The sequence below is a fragment of the Panthera tigris genome, chromosome D2, assembly GCF_018350195.1.
Source record: "Panthera tigris isolate Pti1 chromosome D2, P.tigris_Pti1_mat1.1, whole genome shotgun sequence".
Taxonomy (NCBI): Eukaryota; Metazoa; Chordata; class Mammalia; order Carnivora; family Felidae; genus Panthera; species Panthera tigris.
In genome coordinates, this window is record NC_056670.1 from 53,950,459 (window position 1) to 53,977,303 (window position 26,845).

Below are 26,845 nucleotides of genomic sequence, written 5' to 3' on the forward strand. Positions count from 1 at the left end.
CACTGGGCCCTCTGCTGTCAGTGCAGAGCCCGCTTCAGATCCTGTTTCCCTCTCTCTCGCCCCTACCTCGCTCACTTTCACTCTCTCTCTTCCCCTCAAAATAAACCAAAAAAAAAAAAAAAAATGACTTTATCAGTAATCAAAGCATGGTTAAGTAAATCTTATGGCACAACTACCATGAGGAATAATACGTAGTCGTTAACAGCAGGGGACTTGCAGATGGTTGGTGGCCTGGGACTTTGGCCCACGTCAGTGGCTGCCCTACAGCACTGCAGGACAGACCCACAGCTGCAGCCAGGGACGCAATTCCGTCGTCACCTCCGTCTCCACGGCAATTCCAAGGAGCAGCACAGGATGCTGAGCACCAGGGAAGATTCCTATTTTTCTGTTTTGGCTCCATTTTTCCCATCATTTCCTCTCTGGCTTTGGGCAAGTTATACCTCTCTGAGGCCATTTCTCATCTTTACATGGAAGTAAGTAAAGCTTTCTCTCACAAGCACTTGGTATGACCTATCAGTGTACCAACGACAGTGACTGCCACAAAGCAGACATTCAGTCAGTGTCCGGTCCCTTCTCCCTCCCCAGACACACATTTCCAATTAGAATGGAGAGTCAATAGAAAATTATTCCTGTTGGACGTTCTCCTTTTTCACTTTATAGAGAATCTTCTGAGAATACATCCGTTTTGTACTTAAAAGGAGTATCTCTAACCCCATGTGAATACTGGTCTTTCCAGAAGTCAGGCGGTTAATTCAGGGCCTGCCTCTGGAATGGATGATGTAATTGTTTGGGCTTTGTATTTATCAGTCTCCAAGGAAACTGAATAATGAGGAAATATAAACTAGGTGTGTGACTACCCTGACCTCAGATAAGCCGGGGTGGTGGCTGGCATTACATGAACTAACAGATCTTTTAATTATAGATGAACTCTGTTCTTACTCATTCTTTTATTTTAGAATGACTGGAAGTGAAAGGTTTTGGGAAAAGGAGAGTGGGAAGTTTTTCATAGGAACAAAGAATTACTGAATCAAAAGAAAAATATACTCAAGTTAGGTGTTAAAGCATCAGAGAACTTTTTAAATTTTTTTTTGAAGAGAACTACCTTCCAAATACTAATACAGGAACCAGACTATAGGCTTAACGATGAAAATTCAAGCATAAGATATAAAAAGTATAACTGAAATGGAAGTATTCCCTTATGTAAGTGAAAAGTAAGATTTTAGGTAGACCAAATCAGAACAAAACCATTTCTTACGTATTATAAAATATGTCACAACTTAGCACATTAGAACTTAACACTTATAGTAAATTCAGTGAAGTGGCTAAGAACGTCTTGGGAAATTGGAATTAACAGTGGCACATTTAAAATTAGTTTGCACGCGGAGTCTGGCTGGCTCGGTAGGAAGAACATGCAACTCTCGATCTCAGGGTCATGAGTTCGAACCCCATGTTGAGTATAAAGATTGCTAAAAATAAATAAATAAACTTAAAAAATTAACTTTTTTACAACTGCTAGTTTACAACTGAGTGCCATTTTATGAGCTTTCCTTATAGGAGCTGAACATGTTCATGCCAGTTCTGAAATGCCAGATTCAAAATTGTCCTTGATGTAACTCTTAGGATTTCTTGAGTATGATTTTTATTATATTAATGAAAAAAATGCTGTATGCCTACATTTCAGAAATTTTAATGGATACCTTTGAGAAAACATGACTTACAAACAACCATTTATTCACACCAACATACTTTGTGAGTTCATTTTCATAGAAGCTTCTGTCATGTATAAAGGAGATCTAGTTATGTGCTATCTTTTTATTGTATCTTGATTCATCATAAAAAGTAAGTTGTGTCCCAAATTTTTTTAGGAACAAAAATTAAAGTTCAAATCTTCAGCTGGGGTTAAATGTATAACAATCACACATCAGCCTAAGAGAAGTTTTCAAAATCCATTCTCAATTTACTTATTATTTATTTTTTAAGATTTTAAATCAAGTAATCTCTACACCCAACATGGGGCTTGAATTTACAACGCTGAGATCAGGAGTCACATGTTCCACTGACTCAGCTGGGAGCCCCTATTAACTTGTTATTAATAATTCATTAATTTATCCAAGATACACACTTTGTAAAAAGTAGGTCAGGCACAAGGAATTTTACAAAAATGTTCTAAACATTCTTAAGTTTTTTCCACTTTTTTTTTTAAGTTTAGTTATTTATTTTGAGAGAGACAGAGACAGCATCAGTAGGGGACAGGTAGAGAGAGAGGATCCCAAGCAGGCTTTGTGCTGTCAGTACAGAGCCCGATGAGGGGCTTGAGCTCACAAAGCTGAATGATCATGACCTGAGCAAAACCAACAGTTAGACACTTAACCGACTGAGCCAGCCAGGTACCCCTCCCCTTATTTCAAAAGAATACCCATCCCATTCATTGTAGATAATTTAGAAGATGCAATTAAGGAAGAAAGAAAGAAAATCACTTACAATCGATTTGTTTACAAATATGGGATCTTTAGACAGTTTACTGTCCTCGGAAATTCTATTCGGCTGACAAATTGTGCACTGACCGCCTAGCAGTTTCAGTCTGAAGTGACTTTATTTTAGTGATTTTAGGGTCTCAGTGAAACAAAAATGGAGATTTCCGTTGCAAGGCTCATGGAAACAAGAGAGTGGGGTCTGGGGAGGAGAGGCAGGGTTACGATTCTGATTCCCCTCCAGGTTCTAGGCCTCAGGACCCACACTGATTTTCATGCCTGGTATGATTCACATGTATCTGAAATCCGCAGTGAGCTGAGCCAGCTCCTTTATTTCATGCAGTCCTGCCACCCTATTCTGCACAGGAAAGCTTCCACCCGCTTCCTGTATCGCTTCCTACACTCTGTGTCCAGCCCTGGCCCTGGCGTCACTGCCTTGGGGCTTTCCAGCTCTTTCCTCCCGCGTTCCCTTACGGGAAGAAGTGAACAAGAGCCAGATCCCAGGGTTGTCTGTGGAGGGCTCTCCTGACCTTGGCCCAGGCCCCCAGGGCAGGCCAAACAGTTGTGTCAAAGGAAGACAAGACAGGAGCAGTGGCAACGGTGAACAAGTACTTACTTGGGGTTCAGAGGCTAAATTCATCTTGTACGGATGACGTTTCCCTTCCTCTGTCACCAGGGGGGACCAGATTTTTTGTTCAGATCTGCAACACATTGACAATGTTGTTTCATTCATGCTAAGTCACATATACTAAAAACAGGACGGGAAAATGCCCACTGCTGCCTGACTTCTGCGCTCTGAACACTCTGCCTGCCACTCGCCTTCCCCTCTGTTTGCCACGAGTGTGATCTTCCCAAAGCACCCATCTGATGACGTCTCGTCTGATGGCTTCCCATGTGGCGCAGACCTCTTCCAGCCTCACCCTCCATCATTGCGCTGTGTCGCTGACCCCCAGCCACACCAGCCTCCTCTACAGTCCCGAGCAGCCTCACATGGCCTACCTCTGTCGGGACAGAAAGAGCTTCTCCTTTACCCCTCCCAGTGTTCTTGAGCCAGACTGGGGAACTGACTCACCAAGTGTGAAGGCTGGCTGGCCCAAATAAAAGTGATGCTTCCCTTCTTGAGTGTGCAAAGGATTTCTTTGTACTTACCACATAGCATAAACCTCAGTCTAGTCTAAGCTTTCATTAGTGTAGAATGAAATAGAACATTTATGCGTATCCTGTATTGTTAGACTGCCAAGCACAGGGCCAGATACAAGATACACCTGTTGAATTTGTTGGTAGATGAATAAAAAAAAAAATGAATGAATGAGTGTCTTGGAAAGGATTTGGACTGAGGTAGAAATGGAGAGGAGAATGAGGGACAAACGTGCTTTTGAGGGGATAGAAAAAGTGGTGTGGGGTGACTCTCGATCTCAGGTTCTTGAGTTCAAGCCCCATGTTGGGGGCCTCCTATAGGGGCAGGGCTCTAACATATATGAAATATTCTGACCTCCTGCCCTACACCTGGTCCTCCCACTAGTCCTACAGCACAAGGTAGAAAAAGCGATAAACCTATTTCAGATAAGAACCTGAGCAAAGGGCCCACGATGAAGAGCAGTGGAAGCCAAGGTTAATTGCATTAAACAGCAGGTAAGCAGAAGATCAGAATGAGGAATGTGAACTTGATCCAACAGGAAAGAGGGAGCCAGCAAATATTAAACCAAATCTCTCCTGACATCCAGCCCCTGCAGGAACCCCCCCCCCCCCACCCCCGCCCAAGACTAATCAGAAACAGAATGGGAATTCTACCCCAGTGACCACTCCCAAGCCCAAGTGCTCTCCTCAAGCAGCGACCAGACCCGTTGAGAACATTCAACTATCCTTTCTCGTAGCACTTAAGCTTACACGCGGCACTTTGTCTAACGTGTTGGTATCTTTCTCTGCCACTGTAACCTCCAGGGGTGGTACCCCGGCTTCACATGGTGTGATGCAAGCAGCATCCTAAGTAGATTCTCCATGGTTTCTGAGAAGAAATTTTCATTTCATCATAGCTGACAATGCTTTACTGATTTGACTTCCTCAAAGTTTTGGTTGGTTGTGTTGGAGCAAGTGAAAACACAGAGCTCCTGGAGAGAGACGCCCACACTATAAGAAACACTGGGAAAATGCGAGAGGAAAAAGAAAAACCTGAGGAAACCCCAATCCCACAGACCTGCAGGCCTGCCGCAGGGCACAGAGCTTGGGCCGGAGGGGATCTGGGACAGGTGCGGTGGACCTTCCCACAAGCAGCCTGCAGGCGAAGAAGGAGCATTTCCACGCCTTACCTGGTGACCGTGAGAGTCATGTTGTCTGCGCAGCCCTTGATTTTGTTCTGAGCTTCCAAGTGTGTCAGACTGCTGGTGTTTTCCCCATCGATGGCTGTGATTACATCTCCGATGCACAGGTTAGCCATTGCTGCCTTGCTTCCGGGAGTGACCTGGAAAAAAGGGAAGAGCAGGTTAGTTCCTATTCATCTCCAAGGAAACCATTGAGTAAATGACCACTGGTGTAAGTATTCACTGATCAGAGCACTTCAAAGGGGAAAAGGACTGAAATCGTAACTTTAAATAATAATAATCCTTTATATCCATGCAATACACATGCTTTACAGAGAGTCCTTTTCAATATACCGTGTCATTGGATCCTTACGACAACCTTCTAAGAGAGGACAAATGTCAGTCCCTATTTTAGAGACCAGGACACTGAGGCTTAGAAAGATCTGTGATTTACCTGGGATCACCCAACTAGTTTATCACTGTATTACTAATCATCCAACTAGTATATTTACAGAGCCAGAACCCAAACCCAATGTTCTTCCCACTCAATCTTGTTGCTTCCTTAAAATAAGTTACCAAGTATGTTAAAAACACGCACACACATAGGGATGCCTGGGTGGGTCAGTTGGTTAAGCGTCTGACTTTTGATTTCGGCTCAGGTCATGATCTCACAGTTCGTGAGTTCGAGCCCCACGTCAGGCTCTGTGCTGACAGTGCAGAGCCTGTTTCAGATCCTCTGTCTCCTCTCTCTCCGCCCCACCCCTTCTTGCACTCTCTCTCCTTCAAAAATAAATAAACATTTAAACACACACACACACACACAGCATAATGCATAGCAACATCCTATTTATTTCTATAAAAATCTTATATTATTTATGCACAGAACAAATTGGAACACTTCACACAAAATTGTTCACAGTTATACATTTGTATAATGTTTTTGGCTTTTACAATGATCTTGAATTATTCTCGTAATTAAAAAAAAAAAGCAATAAAGAATACTTTGAAATATGGTGGTGCCGCTTACATGGTCTGTTTCCTCCCACTGAGAAGTTGATTACAATTAGGATCATTTCTTATAAGTGGCTGGTTTTCTGCAGCCCAATGCTTCTTTTTTTTCTTTCCCAAGATTTTATTTTACTTATTTTTTAAATGTTTATTTATTTTGAGAGACTGACCAACCACGAGCAAGCGGGGGAGAAGCAGAGAGAGAGGGAGATAGAGACTCTTAAGCAGGCTCCACACTGTCAGCACAAAGCCCGACGCGGGGCTCAATCCCACGAACCGTGAGATCATGACCTGAGTGGAAATCAAGAATCAGACACTTAACCAACTGAGCCACTCGGGCACCCTTCAAGATTTTGTTTTTAAGTGATCTCTACACCCAGCGTGGGGCTCAAACTCACAATCCTGAGGTCAAGAGTCACACGGTCTTCTGACTGAGCCCACTGGGTACTCCAGGCCAATGCTTCTGAACTAGCAGTTCCCAATTTATGGGCCACCCATGCTTGGGGAAAGCCAGTCAATTACTGCAATGGGTTGTCAAATCCATTTGCCTACTGAGCAGCAATACATGCGGACTGAATAAATATCCTGCTTCACACACCGACAGATGTACAGCTATTTTTCAAGTGAACTACAGATGTTATTGCAATGAATGAAGTACAAACTCATTCGGAAGCAGTACTAACCACAGAGTAATTGTTTGCTACTAGGTATTTTCTAAACCAAGGTATGCTAAAAATACTACTGTCATCCCAGGGTTGGTCTATGACTTGTGGTATTAAAAGACCTTCCTTGATGGGATTCCAAGTCCCCCGGGAGCAGAGTGGTGGCAACACACCCAGACTCCCAGTGCTCAGGGCATCCTGCCTCCCCTTGGAGCCACCGTGGAAGATCCTGTGAACGTCCAGGTGTCTCCACAAAGCCACACCATGGGTAAGAGGCCCTTCGAGGCACCAAACCAGAACACAAGGTTTGTGTGGGAGGCCTCTGTGGCTGATGCAGTTTTCAGCAGCCATGGTTTCTTTTTCTTTTTTTTCAATGTTCACTTATTTTTGAGAGAGACAGAGTGTGAGTGGGGGAGGGGGAGGGGCAGAGAGAGAGGGAGACACAGAATCTGAAGCAGGCTCCAGGCTCTGAGCGGTCAGCACAGAGCCCGACGTGGGGCTTGAACTCACGAACCGCGAGATCATGACCCAAGCCGAAGTCAGACGCTCCACCGATTGAGCCACCCAGGCGCCCTAGTAGCCACAGTTTCTATTCAGCCCTCACCCATCTGAAAACACTGACCCTTCTGAGATGGCTGGTGCGATGCTGTTGTCATGGCCCATCCCTCCCAACAGTTCCCTGACCCCAGGGAATAAGGGGTGGATGACTCGATCCTTGGGGTCCCTTCCAGCTCAGACATGCTATGACTTTATCAGGCAAAACTCTTCTGGAATGTAGCAGGAAGCCAGTGCAGGGATCGTGACCTCCTAACCTTCCTTTCTGGCTTTCCCATCATCTATTTACCAGAGATCTGGCTTGTAAAAAGCAAGAGACCTTGGGCGCCTAGCTTGCTCAACTGGTGTAGCATGCGATTCTTGATCTCAGGGTTGTGAGTTCAAGCCCCACATTGGCCATAGAGCTTGCTTTAAAAAAAAAAAATGGCCCCAGGCATTACTCTGTTTGGGATTGGCAATAATTCTGTCGGCAAATTCTATCTCCAGAAAGAGCAGCCTGATGGAACCCATCTATCATAAAATCTGATAGTGTGAAATCTATTAGTGTGAAATCTAATAGCGTTAAAGAGACCCCTTAGGATAAAATCCAGAATCACTAACAAGGTCCGTGCAGACCACACTTCCTCCCTCACCTTCATCATACCACTCCCCCAACTAAGCTCTAGCTACATGGCCTTCCTTAGTTCTCTCCAACCACAGGGCCTTAGCATCTCCTGTAACCTCTGTCCTGATTAACTCAGTCTCTTCCTTCAGGTCACACTTAAATGACCCACTCTCAGAGAAGCCTTCCCTGACCTCCAATCTAAGGTAGATCCCCGCCTTCCTTCTAACACACTGTTTTTCTTCCTCATGACACTTGTCACATTAGATTTGTAAATCTATTTTGTGGGTTTATTGACTTAATGCCTGAGGGCCTACTAAACAGTAAGGTGTGTGAGGGCAGGATTTTGTCTGCCTTTTGTGCTGTGGTATCCTCAGTGCCTGGCGCAGTCAATAAATATTTGTCCAATGAATGACTGAATCTAAAATATCTAGTGTTGTTAAATATATAATATGTTGCTTTATTATACCCTTTCATAAATGGCTATTTCAAAAGGAATCAAATAATCATTTCCCTCAACAGCGCTATCCTGGAATGTAACTACCCACAAAACTAAAATGATGAGATGGGGGTGGGGTGGGAAGGGACAGGCTTGAGAAAATGAAAATAGAAGTTTCTTTTTTACTTTAAAATGCTCAGCTTCTAAGAACTCTGGAATTTCCAGCATTGGTTCAAACTGTCTTGTGGGAGAGGCATTTCTGTTAAGTACATCCCGACAGGTCCTGGACAAGCTAGAACCAGTCTTGAGAGTCCCAAGCCTGAGTAACTGGGCCCTGACCACCCCGTTTCCTGGTCTGATTTTTTTTTTTTTTTTTTTTTTTTAAAGACAAACTGATGGGAAGCTAAGGGAAATCTCAGAAAGTTATAAGACAATATCATCAGCTGGGACTTGGATGAGATCACACAGAGAAACAGATCACTTTTACTTTTGAAAAAAAAAAATGGATTTAAACAATGCAAAGCCCTTTCACATTCAATCTAGTGTTTGATGACCTCACCACCAACATATGACAATTTCACAAAGGGGCACCTGGGTGGCTCAGTCTGTTAAGCGTCTGACTTTGGCTCAGGTCAAGGTCTCACAGTACGTGAGTTCGAGCCCCGCGTCGGGCTCTGTGCTGACAGGTCAGAGCCTGGAGCCTGCTTCAGGTTCTGTGTCTCCCTTTCTCTCTCTGCCCCTCCCCTGCTTTCCCTCTGTCTCTGTCCCTCAAAAATTAATACACCTTAAAAAAAATTAAAAAAGACAATTTCACAGATAAGGAAATTGAGATTCAGAGAAGCCATGAATGATTCAAGTTCTCACAGCTAAAGGCTTGAGCCTGAACTTGAAAGCACATCCCCTCATCCCAAATTCCACCCCCTTTCTGTTTACCAAGATGCCACAGGAGATGCTCCCAACCTAACTGCCAGAGCCAAAGAGAAACCCAGATTTAAGAAGACTCCTCTGCCTTAGCCTCCTGCACAAGGAACTGGTGTCACAAACTTCTGGGGCGTCTCCGCCCCAGGACAAGCATCTCTGCTGCTCTGTACTGGGCTGGGCCCGGTGACCCCGCCCTAGTAAAATACCCAAATCAGAACATGGCACTGGGAGAAGACCCGTGTCTACAACCCTGGTTGGTCTCCATCCTGAATGATGAGCTCCCATCCTCCCGACACTGTTCATCATAATCGTAACAGCCAACAGTTCATACATGCTTCTTATGTGTCAGGCACAGTTTAAGTACCTGGCGAGGGTTAACCTATCAGTGTTCATGCCATGCTAGCAGGTAGCTAACTGGTATTACCTGCATCCTTACAGTTGAAGAAATGAAAGAACAGGGGTTAAAGCTATTTGCATGAGGCTACGCAGCTGGTGGGCTCCAGAGTCTATCCACTTAACCCCATATCCCACACTGTCTATTCTAATTTCCTCCTGACCATCAAATTCCATTAGAACCAGCTCACAGTGGAGTCAGCTTCAACGTCTAACAAAGCAATCCTGTACACTCCTCCGAAGAAACAGACACATTAGCTCAAGAGACATCCTCAAAAACCCTCTACCAGCTTTCTTCCCCAGAGACCACACAACACCACTCTTGCTTCATGAGAACAAATGGGCTTAGGCACAACCATTTCCATTAATGAACAACCTGCCATTTTCTGCAGAATTCACTTAACGTCTGTCTCACCCGTCAGCCCCCAGGCAGACACTTGGCTCAGAGGTCAAGCCATACAACCACCCTATACTGCAAGGTCCTGATGCATCTTTAAAGCCTTGCTGCCAGACTCCTGAGCTCTTAAGGTTTTTGAGGAGTTTAATTTCACTTCTAAATGGTGCAGAATAGAACTGCGATGGAGCTCTCCCACTTTCTTCAATTTACATCTAAATAACTAAACACAGCTGTTACACAGAACCGAATGTTTTGCATACCCGCTGGCCATAAGTGAAAAGATACCCTTGCTCCTCTGTGATAATGGCATGTTTCTATTTTATCCCTCCTCTGTTCCTGTCTTCTCTTTCTCGGTCATGCATTCACCAGCCATTCCTTAAGTACATTCTGAAAGAGAGTGTAGCTTGTTGATTAAGCTGTGGCTTCCAGGGGCGCCTGGGTGGCTCCGTCAGTTAAGCTTCAGCTCAGGTCATTATCTCATAATTCGTGAGTTCAAGCCCTGCGTCAGGCTCTGTGCTGTCAGCACAGAGCCTGCTTCGGATCCTTTGTCTCCCTCTCTCTCTGCCCCTTCCCCGCTTGCATGCACATAAACACATGCACACACACACACACACTCTCTGTCTCTCTCTCAAAAATAAGTAAACTTAAAAAAAAAAAAAAAAGATGTGGCTTCTGAAGTCAGACGGTCAGGGTTCAAGTCCTGTGTCTCTGTCACATGTAAGCTAAGTGTCCTTGGGCAGGATATTTCACCTCTTTTCATCTAGGAGACATGGGTGATAACAGTCCTGACACCAGAAGGCTGTTACAAGGATTGCATGAAATCATTCAGGCTGAGCACACGGTCAAGCTCCAGAAATACAAGTTACTGTTTACAGATTCTGGGAACCACACAAGGCACTGGATGCAGCTGTGAAAAAGATGGTGCATACCATCAAGGAGTTCACAATCTCCTGAGGGAGACAGGCACATACAACAGCCAGTGGATGGAATCAGGGAAGACCCCCAAGAGGAGGTATTGCTTAAAACTGTGTAAAGGCACTACAGGAGGCAGGAAAGAGCATGCAAGTTACAGGCACAGCATGTGGACTGGTAAAGGGAGAGAAAGGGGATGATGCTGGAGACGTAAACACGGACCAGGCTGTAAGAACCCTGCTGTTTTCTAAAAAGACTACTTTGACGAACAGTGGAAAACTCGCCAATATTTATATATTGGTAAATTTCACACAAAACTCTACATTCTCAGCTCCTTGTGAGAAATCTGGCAATTCTGGACCTAAACAATCAGCACTGGCTGAGAAGCCTCTGCCCCCTTAGATCAGGCATGAGCTCTCTATTCGGCACAGCCTCCCCCCCGCCACGCTCTATCGCCCCCGACACAGAAACACGGTACCAGTTGCCACTTATCAGAAAACTCACAGCTCCATGGAGTGTGCACTAACAGAAACCTCCAACCACTCTTGCAGCTACCTAATAGTTTTCTTACTACCTCACCCTCAAGTCAAAACTCATTTATGTTGCCTCCTGACCCCTCATGCAAATGTGTCTGTGTGATCACTGGCTTAGTTTTAAAGTTATGTAAAGCAAAATTAAATGTAAAATGCTTTTATGGCTAGGATTATGAGACACCCTAGTTGGCTCAGGACACTAACCTATTTTCCCAGCTTAATTATCAAAAGCACTCCATTTCACTTTTAGCAGTGTTCCAGCCTGGATGACAAACTGAATTATTACCCTTTTGACAGAGAGAGCGATTTTAACTAAATAGTCACCAAATAGTTTAAACAGTTCTGATGCAGAGCTTTTTTTCCCTAAGGAAAAAAATTATCTCTATTCAGAAGGTTCTTTCACCTGTGGACAGGAACATAGGGCAATTTCCTGAATGTTCACAGAACACGGTTAACCTTGCCCCTTGGAACTGGTATCTACACCTCAGGCCAGAAATGGAGCCATGTTACCAAGAACTCAGGAAAACTCTGATATTTGCAAGGACGATGCAATTGTTCCCAGGCAGGCCAGTCATCAGATCCCCTGGGGAATCTATACATTTTGTAAAGCTTCCCAGAAAATGTTGATGCTCATCAGGTTTGGAAACATGGGTTTGATTACCCCTTCCCCTAAAGCTCTCTCCCTGAAGTTACAAGGTAAGCAAAAAATACTCAGACCCTAAAATCTTCCTCCAGAAACAACCTCAAGGGCTTACACTCCTATTAAGATACACAAAAGGCCCTTGAAAGAAACATCCATGAGAAGAGTATTTCTCTATCTCTTACTGAAACAGAATAAATATAAATATATACATACCGTGATATATATATATATATATATATATATACACACACACACATATATATATACACACACACACGATACATATATGTGCACCACATGCATACATATGTATAGGGGTGCCTGGCTGGCTCAGTCGGTATAGTGTGTGATTCTTGATCTCGGGGTTTTGAGTTCGAGCCCCATGTTGGGTGTAGAGATTATTTAGAAATAAAATCTTTATTTATTTTTTAAAAAAAATTTTTTTTTCAACGTTTTTTATTTATTTTTGGGACAGAGAGACAGAGCATGAACGGGGGAGGGGCAGAGAGAGAGGGAGACACAGAATCGGAAACAGGCTCCAGGCTTCGAGCCATCAGCCCAGAGCCCGACGCGGGGCTCGAACCCACGGACCGTGAGATCGTGACCTGGCTGAAGTCAGACGCTTAACCGACTGCGCCACCCAGGCGCCCCTAGAAATAAAATCTTTAAATGGGGCTCCTGGGTGGCTCAGTCGGTTAAGTGTCCAACTTCAGCTCAGGACATGATCTTGCTATCCGTGAGTTCTGGCCCCCCATCGGGCTTTGTGCTGACAGCTCAGAGCCTGGAGCCTGCTTCAGATTCTATGCCTCCCTCTCTCTCTGCCCCTCCCCCACTCACACTCTGCCTCTCAAAAATGAATGTTAAAAAAATTTTTTTGAAGATAAAATCTTTATACACACACACACACACACACAAACGTGTGTGTATATATGTGTGTGTGTGTGTGTGTGTATTGCTTCCGTCATGATGGTCAACACCCTTGAAGGTGATATGCAAACTTCATTTTGTAGAAGTAATTTCATTCCAGATGCTGAATCACTCAACATGGTTGCTATTTTGCCTTGGCCAGAACCCTTACAGCTCAGTGTGATATGCAATTAGAGAAACCATCTGATTTAAAGGTCTGGCACATCTCTTTCCTCTTCTATGGTCCAATTTTATTTTAAACCATATGATGTGTGTTATGTTGAAATATTGTAAATGTGTGTTGTAAATCACCTTAAATTCTTCTTACAAGTAGGTGAGATAGCATAAATGATATAATTCAGCATTATATAAAAGAAGACTGGAATAAGGAAATTTGGAATTCAAGTTCAGTCTCAGTGCCATGTATCGTTAGGGTCAACCTCCACAGGTTTAATGGCTGTATCAAAGTAGGGTATAAATTTAAAAGATTCTGAGGTGGGCAACAGAACAGCACCCAACCCTGCAGTATGCCATTTATTTATTTATTTGTTTGTTTTTGAGAGAGAGAGAGAGAGAGAATATGCATGAGCAGGGGAGGGGCAGAGAGAAAGGGGGACAGAGGATCCGAAGTGGGCTCTGTGCTGACAGCAGAAGCCTGATTTGAACTCACAAACCGTGAGATCATGACTTGAGTCGAAGTTGGATGCTTAACCGACTGAACCACCCAGGCTTCCCTGCAGTATGCCATTTAGATGTGGAATTTGAACTCTCAAGTCGTACTTTTAACTCAAGTTCTTTGTGGGCCCAGTTATGGTCCACACTTTGAAGCTACATTATAGTCACAGAAGCTGTATGAGCTTATACAGGTTCCCCTGAAAATCCTCAAGAAAGTTTCAAAATGTTACACTGTAACCATTTTCTCAACAAAATGAGGCAATAGAGTAGGGTTTGGGTGCTTGTAGATGAGTTGTGCCTTAATTCAGCTTTACTTCATGGTTAGTGTGAAGGAAGCTATTACACTGAGGAACGACAACTCAGAGACTGCTCTAGTCTGAAAGACCAAACACTATTTCTTAGGTAGGAATAAAATTAAAAAGGAGTTAAAAAAAATAGAACACCCTAATTTATCAAGAAATCACCAAATCTCACAAACAAGCCTTTATGAACCCCATGTGTTTCTAAATCACTCCAATAATTACCATCCATAACCTAAAGCCCAACCATCGACTAACCACATGACCTTGGGCAAGGTGCTCTCTATAGCTCAGCTTCTTTACTTATCAAATGGAATTTATAATAGCAGCAACCTCATTAGTTTGTTGGGAGGATTAAATGACATTACAGGTGTCAAAAGTTTAGAACAATGTCTGGCCTATAATAAGCACTCAATACACAGATCACCACTGGTATTTATCTAATAGCACTGCGTTCTGATGCCTTCTAGGCGTTCACTATGGTGCTGGCCTCTCTATACACATCACCTTAATCCCCACCACAGTCTTTTGAAGACAATTACTATTATCCCTACCTTACAAGTGAAGACACTGAAGTTTCAGGGGCTATCCCTGCCGAAGGACACAGAGCTAGTAAGTGAACAAGACAGAGTTTGAGCCCAGAGCAGGCTGATTCTGAGACTACATTTCACCATGACATCAAGATGTCTTTAACTTTTGATTTGCTGCAGTAAAAATAAGGCAGAAGGTACAAAGCAATGATGTCTACGTGACATGTAAGTTACTATGACATGGCACATTGATGTTAAAAATGTTACACGAATAGAGAAAAGTCTGAAAAGTTTTGCAGCAAACTGTCAAGAGTTTATTTACCTCTGGGAAGCAGGACTGGGGAAGGGTGTGGGGAGGGGTCTTAACCTTATGCATTCCACATTGTTACGTTATTTAATTTTTTTTATAACAAGCATGAAAGTTTTTTTTTTTTAATGTTTATTTATTCTTGAGGGAGAGAGACACAGAGTGTGAGTGGGGGAGGGGCTGAGAGACAGGGAGACACAGACTCCAAAGCAGGATCCAGGCTTAGAGCTGTCGGCACAGAGCCCGATGTGGGTCTTGAACTCACCAGCCATGAGATCATGACTTGAGCTGAAGTCAGATGCTTAACCAGCTGAGCCACCCAGATGCCCCAAGCATGCAAGTTTTTATAGAAACTTTTAATTGAAGTGTAACACACATATAGAAGAGTGCACAAATCATAAACACACAGCTGGATAGAGTCTCACACAGAGAGGGCACCCACGAACCCAGCACTAGGTAAAGAAACCGAACTGAACTTCTGAAGGCCCCTCCTACCGCCTTCCCATTGCTAACCTGACCCTGACTCCTAACACCATGGATTAATTTTGCCTAATTTTACATAACTGAAATCACACAGTATTTTCCCTTTTACATGTTTCTTTCATGTCATTGTGCAGAGTTGCAATTCCTACAACTGCTGGTGGTGTTTTATGTCCTCTAACTCTACTACTAGTTGTTTATCCATCCTATTGTTGCTAGACACTGGAATTATTCAAGTTTGGGGCTACCGTGAATAGTGCCGCTTTGAAAACTCTTGATGTATCTTGCTGCCCATATGGACACAATTCTATGGAGTATTTAACTATCAGAATTGTTGGTCATAGGGTATGGGTATGGGTTCAGCTTCAGAAGCATGAGTATTTTTTACAATTCATTTAAAAAAGAAATGGATGGGGCGCCTGGGTGGCTCAGTCGGTTGAGTGTCCGACTTCAGCTCAGGTCACGATCTCACGGTCCGTGAGTTCGAGCCCTGCGTCGGGCCCTGGGCTGATGGCCCAGAGCCTGGAGCCTGCTTCTGATTCTGTGTCTCCCTCTCTCTCTGCTCCTCCCCCGTTCATGCTCTGTCTCTGTCTCAAAAATAAATAAACGTTAAAAAAAAAATTTTTTTTAATAAATAAATAAAAAAGAAATGGATGTTGGGGCGCCTGGGTGGTTCAGTCGGTTGAGCAACCATCTTTGGCTCAGGTCATGATCTCGCGTTTGTGGGTCCGAGCCCCGCATCGGGCTCTGTGCTCGGGGCCTGGGGCCTGGGGCCTGGAGCCTGCTTTGGATTCTGTGTCTCCCTCCCTCTCTGCTCCTCCCTCGCTCAAGCTCTGTCTCTCTCTGTCTCTCAAAAATAACACAAAACATTAAAAAAAATTTAAGAAAAAGAAAAGAAATGGATGTAAAACCTTGTGGCCCTATCTGAATTTAATCTATCCATATGCATTTCAGACATCTTTATCTTCTGTAGGTCATACCTGTGTCCTTACGGTCTCACGTGGTAATATGAGTAGTCCAATCTATAAAAACTGGGCTCTCAGTCCTTGGTCAAGAACCCGGGCTCCTTCAAGACCATAGTGTTCTTCAGGAAATCATTTCAAAGGTTTATGGAATTTGCCCAGAAGGCAGTGTACCACGTACGTGAAAGCACACCGCAGGCCTCAATTATGGAGGAGCATTCCAGTTCGCCCACGATGAGGCTAACGACATCGACAATCACACAGGGTGCTAAGTGCCATACAGAAATAACCTTCTTCTCCCTTAGGCTTTCATGGGTATGTTTCATTTTGGCCTTGGCTTGGCTGCCACTTTCCAGGCCCATGAGTGGCTGAGCAACGTGGATCTGTTTATCCCTAGTCATCTTCATTTGACACAAAAACTGCCCCCAAATCCCCTCCTACCCACCCTGGCAGGCTTCTCTCTAATCCTTCAAATCCTCTGTGCTTCTGTTCTCCACTGGCCACGTGGTCATGGAATCCCACAGCTGGACTGTCAATTCTCGCAGGTGGGGCCATGGCTTCTGGCTTTTCCGGGGATTAGGGAGGGGAAGTGCTGGTCTCTGGGATGCTCTGAGCTCCAGGAGCACCTGGGCTAAGGCCACCACGGCCAACGCTCATGGGTATGATAGGCTCTGGGGTGAGGAGCCCAGGAGGGTCCTCCCTACCCCTTACATTGTACCTGTACCACGATTAGCACTTCTTGGAGCTATGTGCCAAGATTCCCACCAATGAAATATTGACAGGGATCATCTAGAGGCAGAACACAGTGGTTAAAGCTAGCCTGGGAGCCAGTCTGCCTCGTTTCAAATCCCAGCTTTGCAATTTACTGCCGGAGCGTCCTGTATCTCTGTGTCATGGGTTGTGGGGAACACAGAAGATAATGCAAGTGCACACCTAGCACAGAGTGGGCATTCAAGAAACGTTAGCCGCTGTTAAAATGATTATTATGAGATAGAGACTAAGGCTGTGGGCTTTGAAGCCAGACCAATCTCATGATTAACACAAGAGTCATCTGAACACAGATAATTACGGATGAATAACACAACACAGAATCATCTGAAAACACTTCTGAATTCAGAATGCATTTTCTTAATCAACTCATAGTCGAAGGTACAACCAATACCATATTGCCTAAAGCTGAAACATTTCTTAACAGTGAAGAAGTAGGCCCTCATGTTCAAAGGGTACAAAACCAGTGGGTTTGCTGGTTATTTTATCTTTACGGATAACTGAACCACAGAGAAGGTGAACAATGTGCCCAGGGTCACCCAGTGTGGTGCTCAGGACTGGAGAGGAGCTCAGCCTGAGTCTCCGCCCTGGACATGTTACCAGGTACCATACAGACGTTCTGGCAGTTTTCCCCAGGCTTTCCTGAGACACACTGGAAGTCAAATCATCCTCTAAAAATTGATTTTCTGACATAGCCACCTTTGCTCATTTTTAACCAATTTCTACCCTCTTCTTTACAAGGAAGTAGTTCAGTCAATGTAAAATTATGTAAATTCAAACAAATTACCTAAAGCAAAGCTCTCTGTGGAACAATGGGGTGGCATCCTCGGGAAGGAGCCGCCAGTCCCTGCTCTCTGCACAAAAGCAACTGCTTGGTGCTTTTCCCAGTCCTGATGAGCCAAGGAGAGTGTGACCTCAGCGGTTAGGTGATAATCTCCTCTTGGTCCTTTGCCGCGCTACAATACCTGAACGTCATTCTTCTCCCCCTCTCCTCTTTCAAGACAAATCCTGGCATGCAGAAGGTTGGGCAAGGGCAGAGTATTTGATCAGAAGGTCCCAACACTGCTTAGTGAATTTCCTGCCAGTAGGCTCAAGCATTCGCTTAAGTGCTATTCCAGGGGCACCTGGCGGGCTCAGTCAGAGCATGTGACTGACTCTTGACCTCAGGGTTGTCAATCTGAGTCCCACCCTGGGCGTAGAGATTACTTAAAAAAAAAAATTATTGAAAGCACTTAAGTGCTTTTCCCTTTGACCCTCTTCCTCCTCTCTCCTTCGATCAACCATGGTCAGCTGGAGCAGCTAGTATTTCCCAGGTGAGGAGGGGTGCGGGGCAAGGGCTATAAAAATATAGTGAGCCTTTATGGACACTTCTTGCCTTTCACAATTTGACAGGCCCTGCTCTTTCGACCCTTAGGACATGATGTAAATCTACTTCAGTCTGAAAAGAACACTCCTAAAAATCAGAAAAGACCCTCTGGCTACCAAGTATCCATCATTGAGCTTCCTTTAGGACACCCGAGCAAAGGGTACAGCATTCCCCATAAAACCACACTGCTCTTAGCAAAGGCTTACTCAAGAGGCAAATAACAGCTCCTCCCACCAAGAGCACCCCCTTATCTCTGGCCCCACCCTTTCCTGTCTTTTGTCAGTTGCTGGGACAGAAAAACAGTCAACATAAATTGGGCAGCAATTTCGGTCTGGGTGTGGATTCTCTGAAGGCTTCCCTTGAAAGCAACTAGAGGAAATAAGATATTGATATGGGGGGGAAAAAAAACCTTAAGGAGAGACAACTGTAGATTTGGAGCAGGAAGTGACAGAGAAAAAAATCTCAGAGGACAGAGGCAAATACGTGGCTAGATCATCACAGAGTCCACAGTAGGGGCCTTAGGGTAGAAACTGGGAAGAGGAAGCAAGTTGGTTCATGCCCATTTAAAGTTGAAAACCTGGATTGAAATTTTAAGTTCATCACAATAATACAAATAAACAATGAGGAGTAAAAGAACTACACACACAATGTGTTCTGTATGATTCCGCTCAGAAACAGGTAAACTTAAGCTATGGTGTTCAGGAAACATATTTAGGTGGTAAAACTATAAAGAAAAAAAAACAAGGAGGTGATTACCATATGTCAAGATAGGATTATGTCTGGTGCACTTCTGGAGAGCAGGCAATGTTCTAGTTCTTGTCCTGAGTGGGGGACTATACAGGTATTTACTTTATAATTGTTTCCAACGCATTTATATTTTATGACTTTTTTTTATTACAAAAAAGAAAAAGAACCCCTTTCAAGCATGCAAGATTACAGTTATATCCGGAAGCTTTAGTCGCTTCACAAAAGACTGGAGCCAATACCTGAATAATTCACGCCAGAGAAAGCAAATGCATTTATTCAAATGAAAGGTACTCCTCTCCTGGCCTAATTTTATGGTTTGCTTTGGCGTGGAGACTCAAAGTCTATGTGTATAAAACCATACCAGCAAAGTGTGTCTGCCCCAGATGATAAATGCAGTGCACCTGCCGGCCAGCCAAAAGGCGTGTGTCTCTGTCAGTGCTCACACCTCCCCTCTCCTGTTCCCTGAGCACTCTCACGCTCCTCAACGGGCAGCCGACGGCGGGGTTACCCCCATCTCAGAGACAAAAATGTAAGAAGGCTCACCGCCAGGTACAACTCAAGTAAGAAGTAGAAACCAGACCACCATAAGATCTCAGACGACCACCTCAGGGCCCCTTGAGGATGACTTTCTCATCCCCAGGAGGTGAGGAGACACATCTTTTATCCCATGTAGAAATAATGACACGAAGAAACAACTGTATAACGGAGAGCATGAGAAGGTCCCCTCTTCTGCGTCACTGTCACTTGTCAAAGCCACTGCCAAGGGCATTATAAAGATTAGCTTCCCTCACTAGACCACGGACACCTTGAAAGTGGAGCTGTGTCCTCTCATAGCTGGGACCCCAAGGCTTTGCACAGTATAAGCTCGTTAAACGTAAACGAGCTCATAAAGAAATGAATAAACATATGAAGGTACAAGCCAATGAATTTCGTGTTGTGGTTTCCATGCCACATAGTCATTCCTGCACAGTGCCACTTGCACTTTTTTAAAGCAGTTAAAATGACAGGAAGTAACTGCCCTTTTAACAGATAGGCAATATAGCCTCCACTTCTTAAAAAAAGGTTTAATGCCATATATAAATTCAGAAGTGGAAAGGGCTGACAGGTTAATTATAGACACAAAGGGCAAGGACAAATGGACTATGAGGTAAGCGAGTCTAAATGTGCCTTCCCAGGACAAGCATTTATTAATAAGCCTGCAAACACTGACTGGGTACAGTCAGGTTCAGCTCTGTGCCAGGCTTGGGGGCAGGGGTCTAGATTAGGAGAAGGCACAGTTTCTACACTTGAGGAATTTGGCTGGTATCTGAGAAGACAGCATGTACCTGTAAGAATAATAAAAGAAGTCCCCTCAGGGTAGCAGGTGGAACAAAGGGGGAACAGGGCCTAAGATCTGAGTCACCTGCCCCTTTAGGGGACGGGATAGTCAGAGAAGACCTCACTGGGCTAGACCTACCTGGAAGGAAATATGGCCGGGACAGTGATTGGCAGAGAATCCAAGAAGAGGCCCCCCAATTCTTTGCCTCCGGCACCCCCCACCATATTCCTTCAGCCGCTGGAGGCAGGGATTTAAGTAAAAACAAACAAACAAAACACCCACAGGGATCTTCCCTTCCCTCTCCATCCTCCCACAAAGAACAAAGAGATGTTCAGATGACTGGGGAGGCAAGTTTAGGGTCAGCTTCAGCAAGCAGATGGCCCCCAAAATGGAATACCAGGCCTCTAGGGAGGGTGTTAACACCAGGGAATGCTTTTTCATTTATTGGAAAATATTTATTGGCTGCCTTTTAGATGCAGGCAGTGAATAGGGCAACTCCCACTGGGACATTACAGTTAGTCCAGACTAGAAGACCTAAGCCTGGGCCTCCAAACCCTGAGTCTGAGTCTCCCTAGGGTTTCTGCTTTATTCCAGGGTAATGGGCCTGGTGGTCTCCCATTACACCTGGGCCTTCCCAAAGGCCCAAGAAGCTTGCAAGCAGCATTCCCCCTCCACGCAAAGTGAAAACTCCTCCCCACCCAGTATCCCTGGGCAAAAGTGGCTGTTCGGTTGATAACCTGGGAACGGCAGGAAGAAATAAGGCATGGCCATCTCCCGCAGGAGGAGGGGAATGTCCAAGAGGGTTTATCTGGGCTTGCTTGTTTCCAAAATCCGGTACTTTCTCCAAAAGGTAGGAACGAGGGGAGACCTGGCCACGGAGTTAAGTCCAAAGATTGGAAAACCAGTTGTTTCAGAAATTCATCACACCTGCCCCGGGTAAACTTCCCACCTACTCCACCTCACTTCCAGGTCTTTCCAGCTGCTTCCAATCTACTTTCAGCCACTCGGGCGACTTGTGAAGAACTGGGACGGGATACCTGCCAGCGTGCGGTAGCTGCGGGGACTCTCACGCCCTCGCGCGTGGACAAGGCGCGCCCACACGCCGGGCCGCGCTTCGGTGGCGAAAGAACGAAAACTGCCCCCTCTCTGGCGCGCGCTGACACCGGCAGTGCGTGCCCGGCCGCCGCCCGTTCGCCTCGCCCGGGAGCGCAGCGGCGGGGAAGGGGCGGAGGCCCCAGGCGCACGGGGAGCGCTTGGCGCGAGGCGCACCTGGATGCGACCGGCCGTGCTAGCTCGGGCCCGGGCTCCCTAACATTGGTCTCCAGGCAGCGCGACCGCGGGACCCCGGACCCCCTCCCCCAGATCCCCTCCGGGTCCGCCGCTCCCCAGCTCGGTGCTCCCCGCTCCCTGAGCGTCCCGAGCGCTCTTACCCGGGAAATGGTCAGGGGTTGCTCGAAGTCCTTGCCCCCCACGAGGCGGAAGCCCCATGGTCCCGGGCCCTGGAGGACTATCTGCTGGCTGGTCATGGCGGGGCGACCCGAGGGCACAGACGGTGCAGGACGCGGTGCGCTGGGCTCCCGGCAGCTGTCGGAGAAAGAGCGCGCGGCGCGGGCCCTGGGAGCCTGGGGCGGGCGTGAAGAGGGAGCGCGCGGGGGTGGGGGCGCGCGGGGGCGGGGACGGCTCCGCCCCGGCGCCCCGCCCCGCCCGGCCCGCGGCCGCTCCCCGCCCAGCGCGCCCGCCCGGGGAGCCCCGAGGCGGGTCGGGGGGTCCGGGTTCTCCGCAGCCCCGCCCCAGCAGCGTCTCCCGCCCGCCCCCCTCTCCCCCGCGCAGGCCGCCGCCGCTCCCAGCCCCGCCGCGGGTGCTAGGTGCGAGCCAAGCAGGTTCCGACACACACACCGCGCCGGAGACAAAGCCGGGCTCGGCGCTTTCGAAAATGAGTTTGGAAGTGCTGTGCTAACTCAGCCCTCAGAGGTCCACTGCATTTTCACGTTTGCTTCTCGTGAATGCTAATGATGTTTAAAAGGTGCTTTCGAATGATCTCATGGGATGCGCTGGGGCAGTCAGGGCGTTTAACCCCATTTTACAGATGAACTAAGTGAGCCGGCCTGAAGTTAGAAGGCTCGCCCGAGGCCACACCGCTGGTCAGTGATGTAACCGTAACCCCGCCCAGGCTCCCTGTGCTGCAGAAGCTCACACTGGAACTTTCCTAATGCTAATGAGACTATCGCACGATGTTGTGACTGGACTTCACAACTTTCCTAGAAACCTTTCCTCCAGACGGGAGTTCGGAGTTCGAGTTCGCCGTAGGTTCTGACCTTCATTTCAGACGTCAAGTCCGGGGTGGGCCAAGGGCTAAGCCAGTGGAAAGAGCCCTAAGTTGAGGACAAAAACTTGAGTTCCCAGCCTGCTACCTGCCTTGTAACTGGGCTCCCTGCCACCCTGGCCTTTCAGTGCATTCTCCACGCCAGACCAGACCAGGTTCCCCGCTGTCAGCTGGGTCTGCACTCCAAGTAAGGCTGAAGTCCAAACGCTTACCAGGCCACTCACAGAATAACCCAACTCCCTGTCTGACCTCATATCCTCCTACTGTCCCCCCACCCCTACCCCACACTGGCCCTGCTCCTGCCTCAGGGCCTCACAGCAGGGCTTCTGTCTAGAATTCTCTTCTCCAGCCATCCATGGCCTTCTCTTTGTTCAGATGTCATCATACAGGCCATTGCTGAGTGCACTCAATTTCAAACCCTCTCTCCAGGGGCGCCTGGGTGGCTCAGTCAGTTAAGCCTTTGACTTTGGCTCCCATCATGATCAGTGGGTTCGAGCCCCACATCATCAGCTCTGTGCTGACAGCTCAGAGCCTGGAGCCCACTTCTGATTCTGTCCCTCTCCTGCTCACCCTCTGTCTCTCAAAAATGAATAAATGTTAAGAAATCTAGAACCTTCTCTCTAGACTGCCCTCTTACCTTCCCTATTTTATCTTTCTCCATTGTATTTATCACCATCTGACATATACTTAATATTTTCCTTATTGTTTGTCCCATCCCCACCTCTAACCATTAGTTCCCGGAGGGGAGCTAATTCGATCACTGCTGTATCCCAGTGCTTAGAATAGTGCCAGGCACGTAGTATGTAAGGAATGCAATTCACTGGCCACCCTTATGACCACCTTGCCTCCCTGGGCCCAGGTTCTTCATAGATTTTCTTGGCGCTCATTCGTACTGGCACTTGGGCCCCAGCACAGTGCTTGGCACACAGCACATGCTGTATGCATTTGTTAAAAGCAGAGCTCTGTCTCTGTGACCCCGGCATACTTACCAAGGAGCACTGTGCACAGATTTGCATATAAACAAATACTTTATTTGTCCAGTTGTGTCACAGCACAAATGCATATGCCTCGAATTGGTTGCTCAAAGTGGATCTATGTTATCTCTACATCCCTTCCACCCCCCCCCCCACCCCCCACAACCCCCCGCAACCTGACATTCTTCCTTGAATCTGAGAAAAAAGGAATGGAGTTATAGCCAGGAACCAGCCACCTGCTTCATCGAAGCCAAACATATACCCTCTTCAATTAGTTTCTGTGGATTAGAAAACATGTTAGTGTTTCAAGTCCCTGCAGAATTTGGGGGAATCATTAAATTCTGAGTCTGCCTTTAGATGTGCAGTAGTTTTGAATATTTTGTGTCTAGGAGGAGAAAAAGGTTGAAAAGCCACAGCCTCTGTGTTCCCCAAGAGCAGGGGGCTGCCTCTCATTCTTCCCAGGTGTCCCACTGGCATGAACCTGATACATCGTAGGTGCCAATGAGTGCTTATTGCATGCAATATTCTTTACAAATATGGGGCCCTAGTACTGCTGTGAGGTCGTCCAAGTCCACAGCTGCCGTTAAATGTTAAATGTTCTTGGTTGTTAAATGTTCTTGGTTGCGGTCTGGCTTTCCACAGCAAGAGCTATGAAACAGTCAACCCTTTGACCCAGTCATCCCCTTTCTGGGCACTGATTCCAAGGACATAATTTCAAAGGAGGAAAAAGCTATATGTACAAAGATATTTATAGCTGCATTATTTATAATGACAAAAAACTGGAATCAAGCAGTAACAGAGAAGTGGCTAAATATGGTATGGCCGTGAGGGAATAGTACACAGCATGAACATGAAAACAGTGAAGGGTACGAGGAGGCAGGGGATGTGCTTTCAAAATACATAAAAAAGAGTTTACAAAATTATGTGTAAACCCAATAGTATTACTTATAAACAAAATTATTTGTTAATTTGATGTTAAAAAATAAAAATGATGCCTACCTGCTATCAAAAATTAGGAGAGGGGTGCCTGGGTGGCTGAGTAGTTTGAGTGTCCAACTCTTGGTTTTGGCTCAGGTCATGATCTCAGTGTTCATGGGATCAAGACCTGTGTGGGCCTCCGTGTGCTGACAGTGTGGAGCCTGCTTGGGATTCTCTCTCTCTCTCTCTCTCTCTCTCTCTCTCTGCCCCTCCCCTGCTCTCTCTCTCTCTCTCTCTCTCAAATAAATAAGCATTAAAAAAAAAATTCTGTCTTCCTCTGCCTCTCCCCCATGTGCATGCTCTCTCTCTCTCTCTCTCTCTCTCTCTCAAAACAAGGTCCTTAGATGGATGGAGACTAAATGCTAGTGTTTTGGGGTGGAGGGTAGGCACCTCATCTTCTATCTAGAAGCTAGCTCTGAGATGGGCACACAGCTTGTACTCAGAAAATACCCAGTGATTGACAGCTCTGACCCCTTGCAAATGCAAGCAACCTTGTCTCATCTTAAACACTGTTACTTGTTTATCTATACTCTCCAGGTCCCTCAGACCCTAGACTCAAGCCGAGTACTAAGGGAAGGCCCTTAAGCAACCTCTCCGAAGTTCAGTTGTCTTATTGTTATTATTATAATGCATTCCATAAAAGTTTATTGACCTAAACAGCCTTCATCAATCAAATATTTGGGCGTGGGCGGGTGGGGGGACTTGCAGGAGAATTCAGGAGAAATGGGAAGCAAGGAGGGTAGGAAAAAGTGGTCCAGAAAATCAGGGGGGACAGTGGGCCTTCCCAGCTCTCAATTTTACAGTGTGGACAGGGTGGAAGGTGACTGCTGGTGGGTTCCTCCAGTAAGGCTTCTTGCAGATGTAGCGAACACAACGCCCCCCCCCCCCCCCATTCCTCCACTCCCCAGCGAGCCATTGCCAGGACCCTCCAGAGCCACTGTGCTGAGACTTGGCTTCCTGGAACAGCTCCAGTTCTTAAGGACAGGGAGTCCAGGCTGGGCTAGGCTTGAACTATAGTTTTATTTAATCTCCAGGACAAGTCCTGTACTTGTGACCGCAGAGCCCCCATTCCTGGAGATCGCCGCTAGGACCCCTCCCCTGGGCTAAGCGTTTCTTGAGGGACCTGACTCCTAGACTCTACCCCTAAGGGGGATCTGAGCCCCGCTGGCCCAGAGAGAGTGCGGGCGCGGGGTCGCAGCGGCTCTCAACTCCCCAAACGGGTGCAACTGCCCCAGCCAAATCACACCCGAGCGACTGACTTCCTTCTCTTTTCTTTAAAAAGAACTGAAACTCAAGCTCACAGTCTTGAAAAACAAAGGCATCTCTCCCTGCCTAGTCCTATCCCACCAGTCTAGACCCCGTTGGTCCCCAGCCCCGCTCCCAGGGTCGGCGCGTCCTTCACTGGGATCCACGCGCGGCTCCTCCCCGTGCGGCTCCAGGACGGCCTGTGGCGGAACCGGCCCGGGGAGGTGCCCCCGGCTGTGCCACGGCCCGGACAGCGAATGGACTCCCAATTCTTGCTTTTCTCCCACTTCCTGCTCCAGCCGACAGGGAAATCCTGAAGTGGCCTCTTGGGATTGGGCGCCTCTCAGATTCCGTTCGCACCGAGCATGCTCCGTGGTGCCTCGGGCCGTAAAGACACCTAAGCAGTGGACCTGGCCTCCCGCCTGGTGAGGATGTGGACAGATGAGCTAGTGGTGCAGGTTGGCCCTGCCCAGAGCAGACCAGAGCTATTTTGTTCACCTGCCTCCTGGCTCCCTTGACAGGTGGCACAAAAGTTATCAAAGGTAGAGAGGCCTGGACCACTGCTATTTCTCAAGCATCCCTGCTTATTAAAAGAGGAGTGCCTCTGTTAAGCAAGTGTCTGACTTCTGCTCAGGTCATGATCTCAGGGTTCATGGGTTCGAGCCCACAATCAGGCTCTCTGCTGTCAATGCAGAGCCCACTTCAGATCCTGTATCTCCTTCTCTCTCTCTGCACCTCCCCCCTTCTCTCTCAAAAATAAATAAACTTTAAAGAAAAAAATAAAAGAAGAAGAGATTGCAAACCTGGATCATAGAGCAATGCGTATTAAATGTTTACATTGAAGAAGTTAAGAAGACAATGTCATATAATTGTGTTGTTCACAAGATAATTAATAGATTAATAAACAATGTAATTTGTCTGCTAATGGGACCTGAATTTAAAGTTGTGTGATGAACAACATATTTCATTGCTGATATTCTATTTCTGTGGCTTTATATGTAACCTCATCTAGAGAAACTTCAAAAGTCTAAATTTGAGTCTTTAGCTCACCTGGAGTCACCCTTTGGCCGCTTCCCCTAACGGGGGAAGGTGGCTTGGGGTCAGTTACCCAACAGACTCTAGCCCAATACCCAGA

The 26,845-nt window shown here is 46.4% G+C and overlaps 1 protein-coding gene across 1 annotated transcript in view; it reads right to left on the minus strand.

Moving 5' to 3' along the window:
* The window catches only part of PDLIM1 (PDZ and LIM domain 1), a 48,700-nt gene extending 26,861 nt beyond the window's left edge, over positions 1–21,839 (minus strand). The window contains exons 1-3 of the mRNA XM_042960462.1: positions 21,621–21,839; positions 4,778–4,929; positions 3,088–3,172 (exon numbers count right to left, since the gene is read on the minus strand). Coding sequence (XP_042816396.1) covers positions 3,088–3,172; positions 4,778–4,929; positions 21,621–21,716 — 333 coding nt within the window. The 5' untranslated portion in view covers positions 21,717–21,839. The remainder of the gene's footprint in view (positions 1–3,087; positions 3,173–4,777; positions 4,930–21,620) is intronic.
* Positions 21,840–26,845: the final 5,006 nt, after the last annotated feature.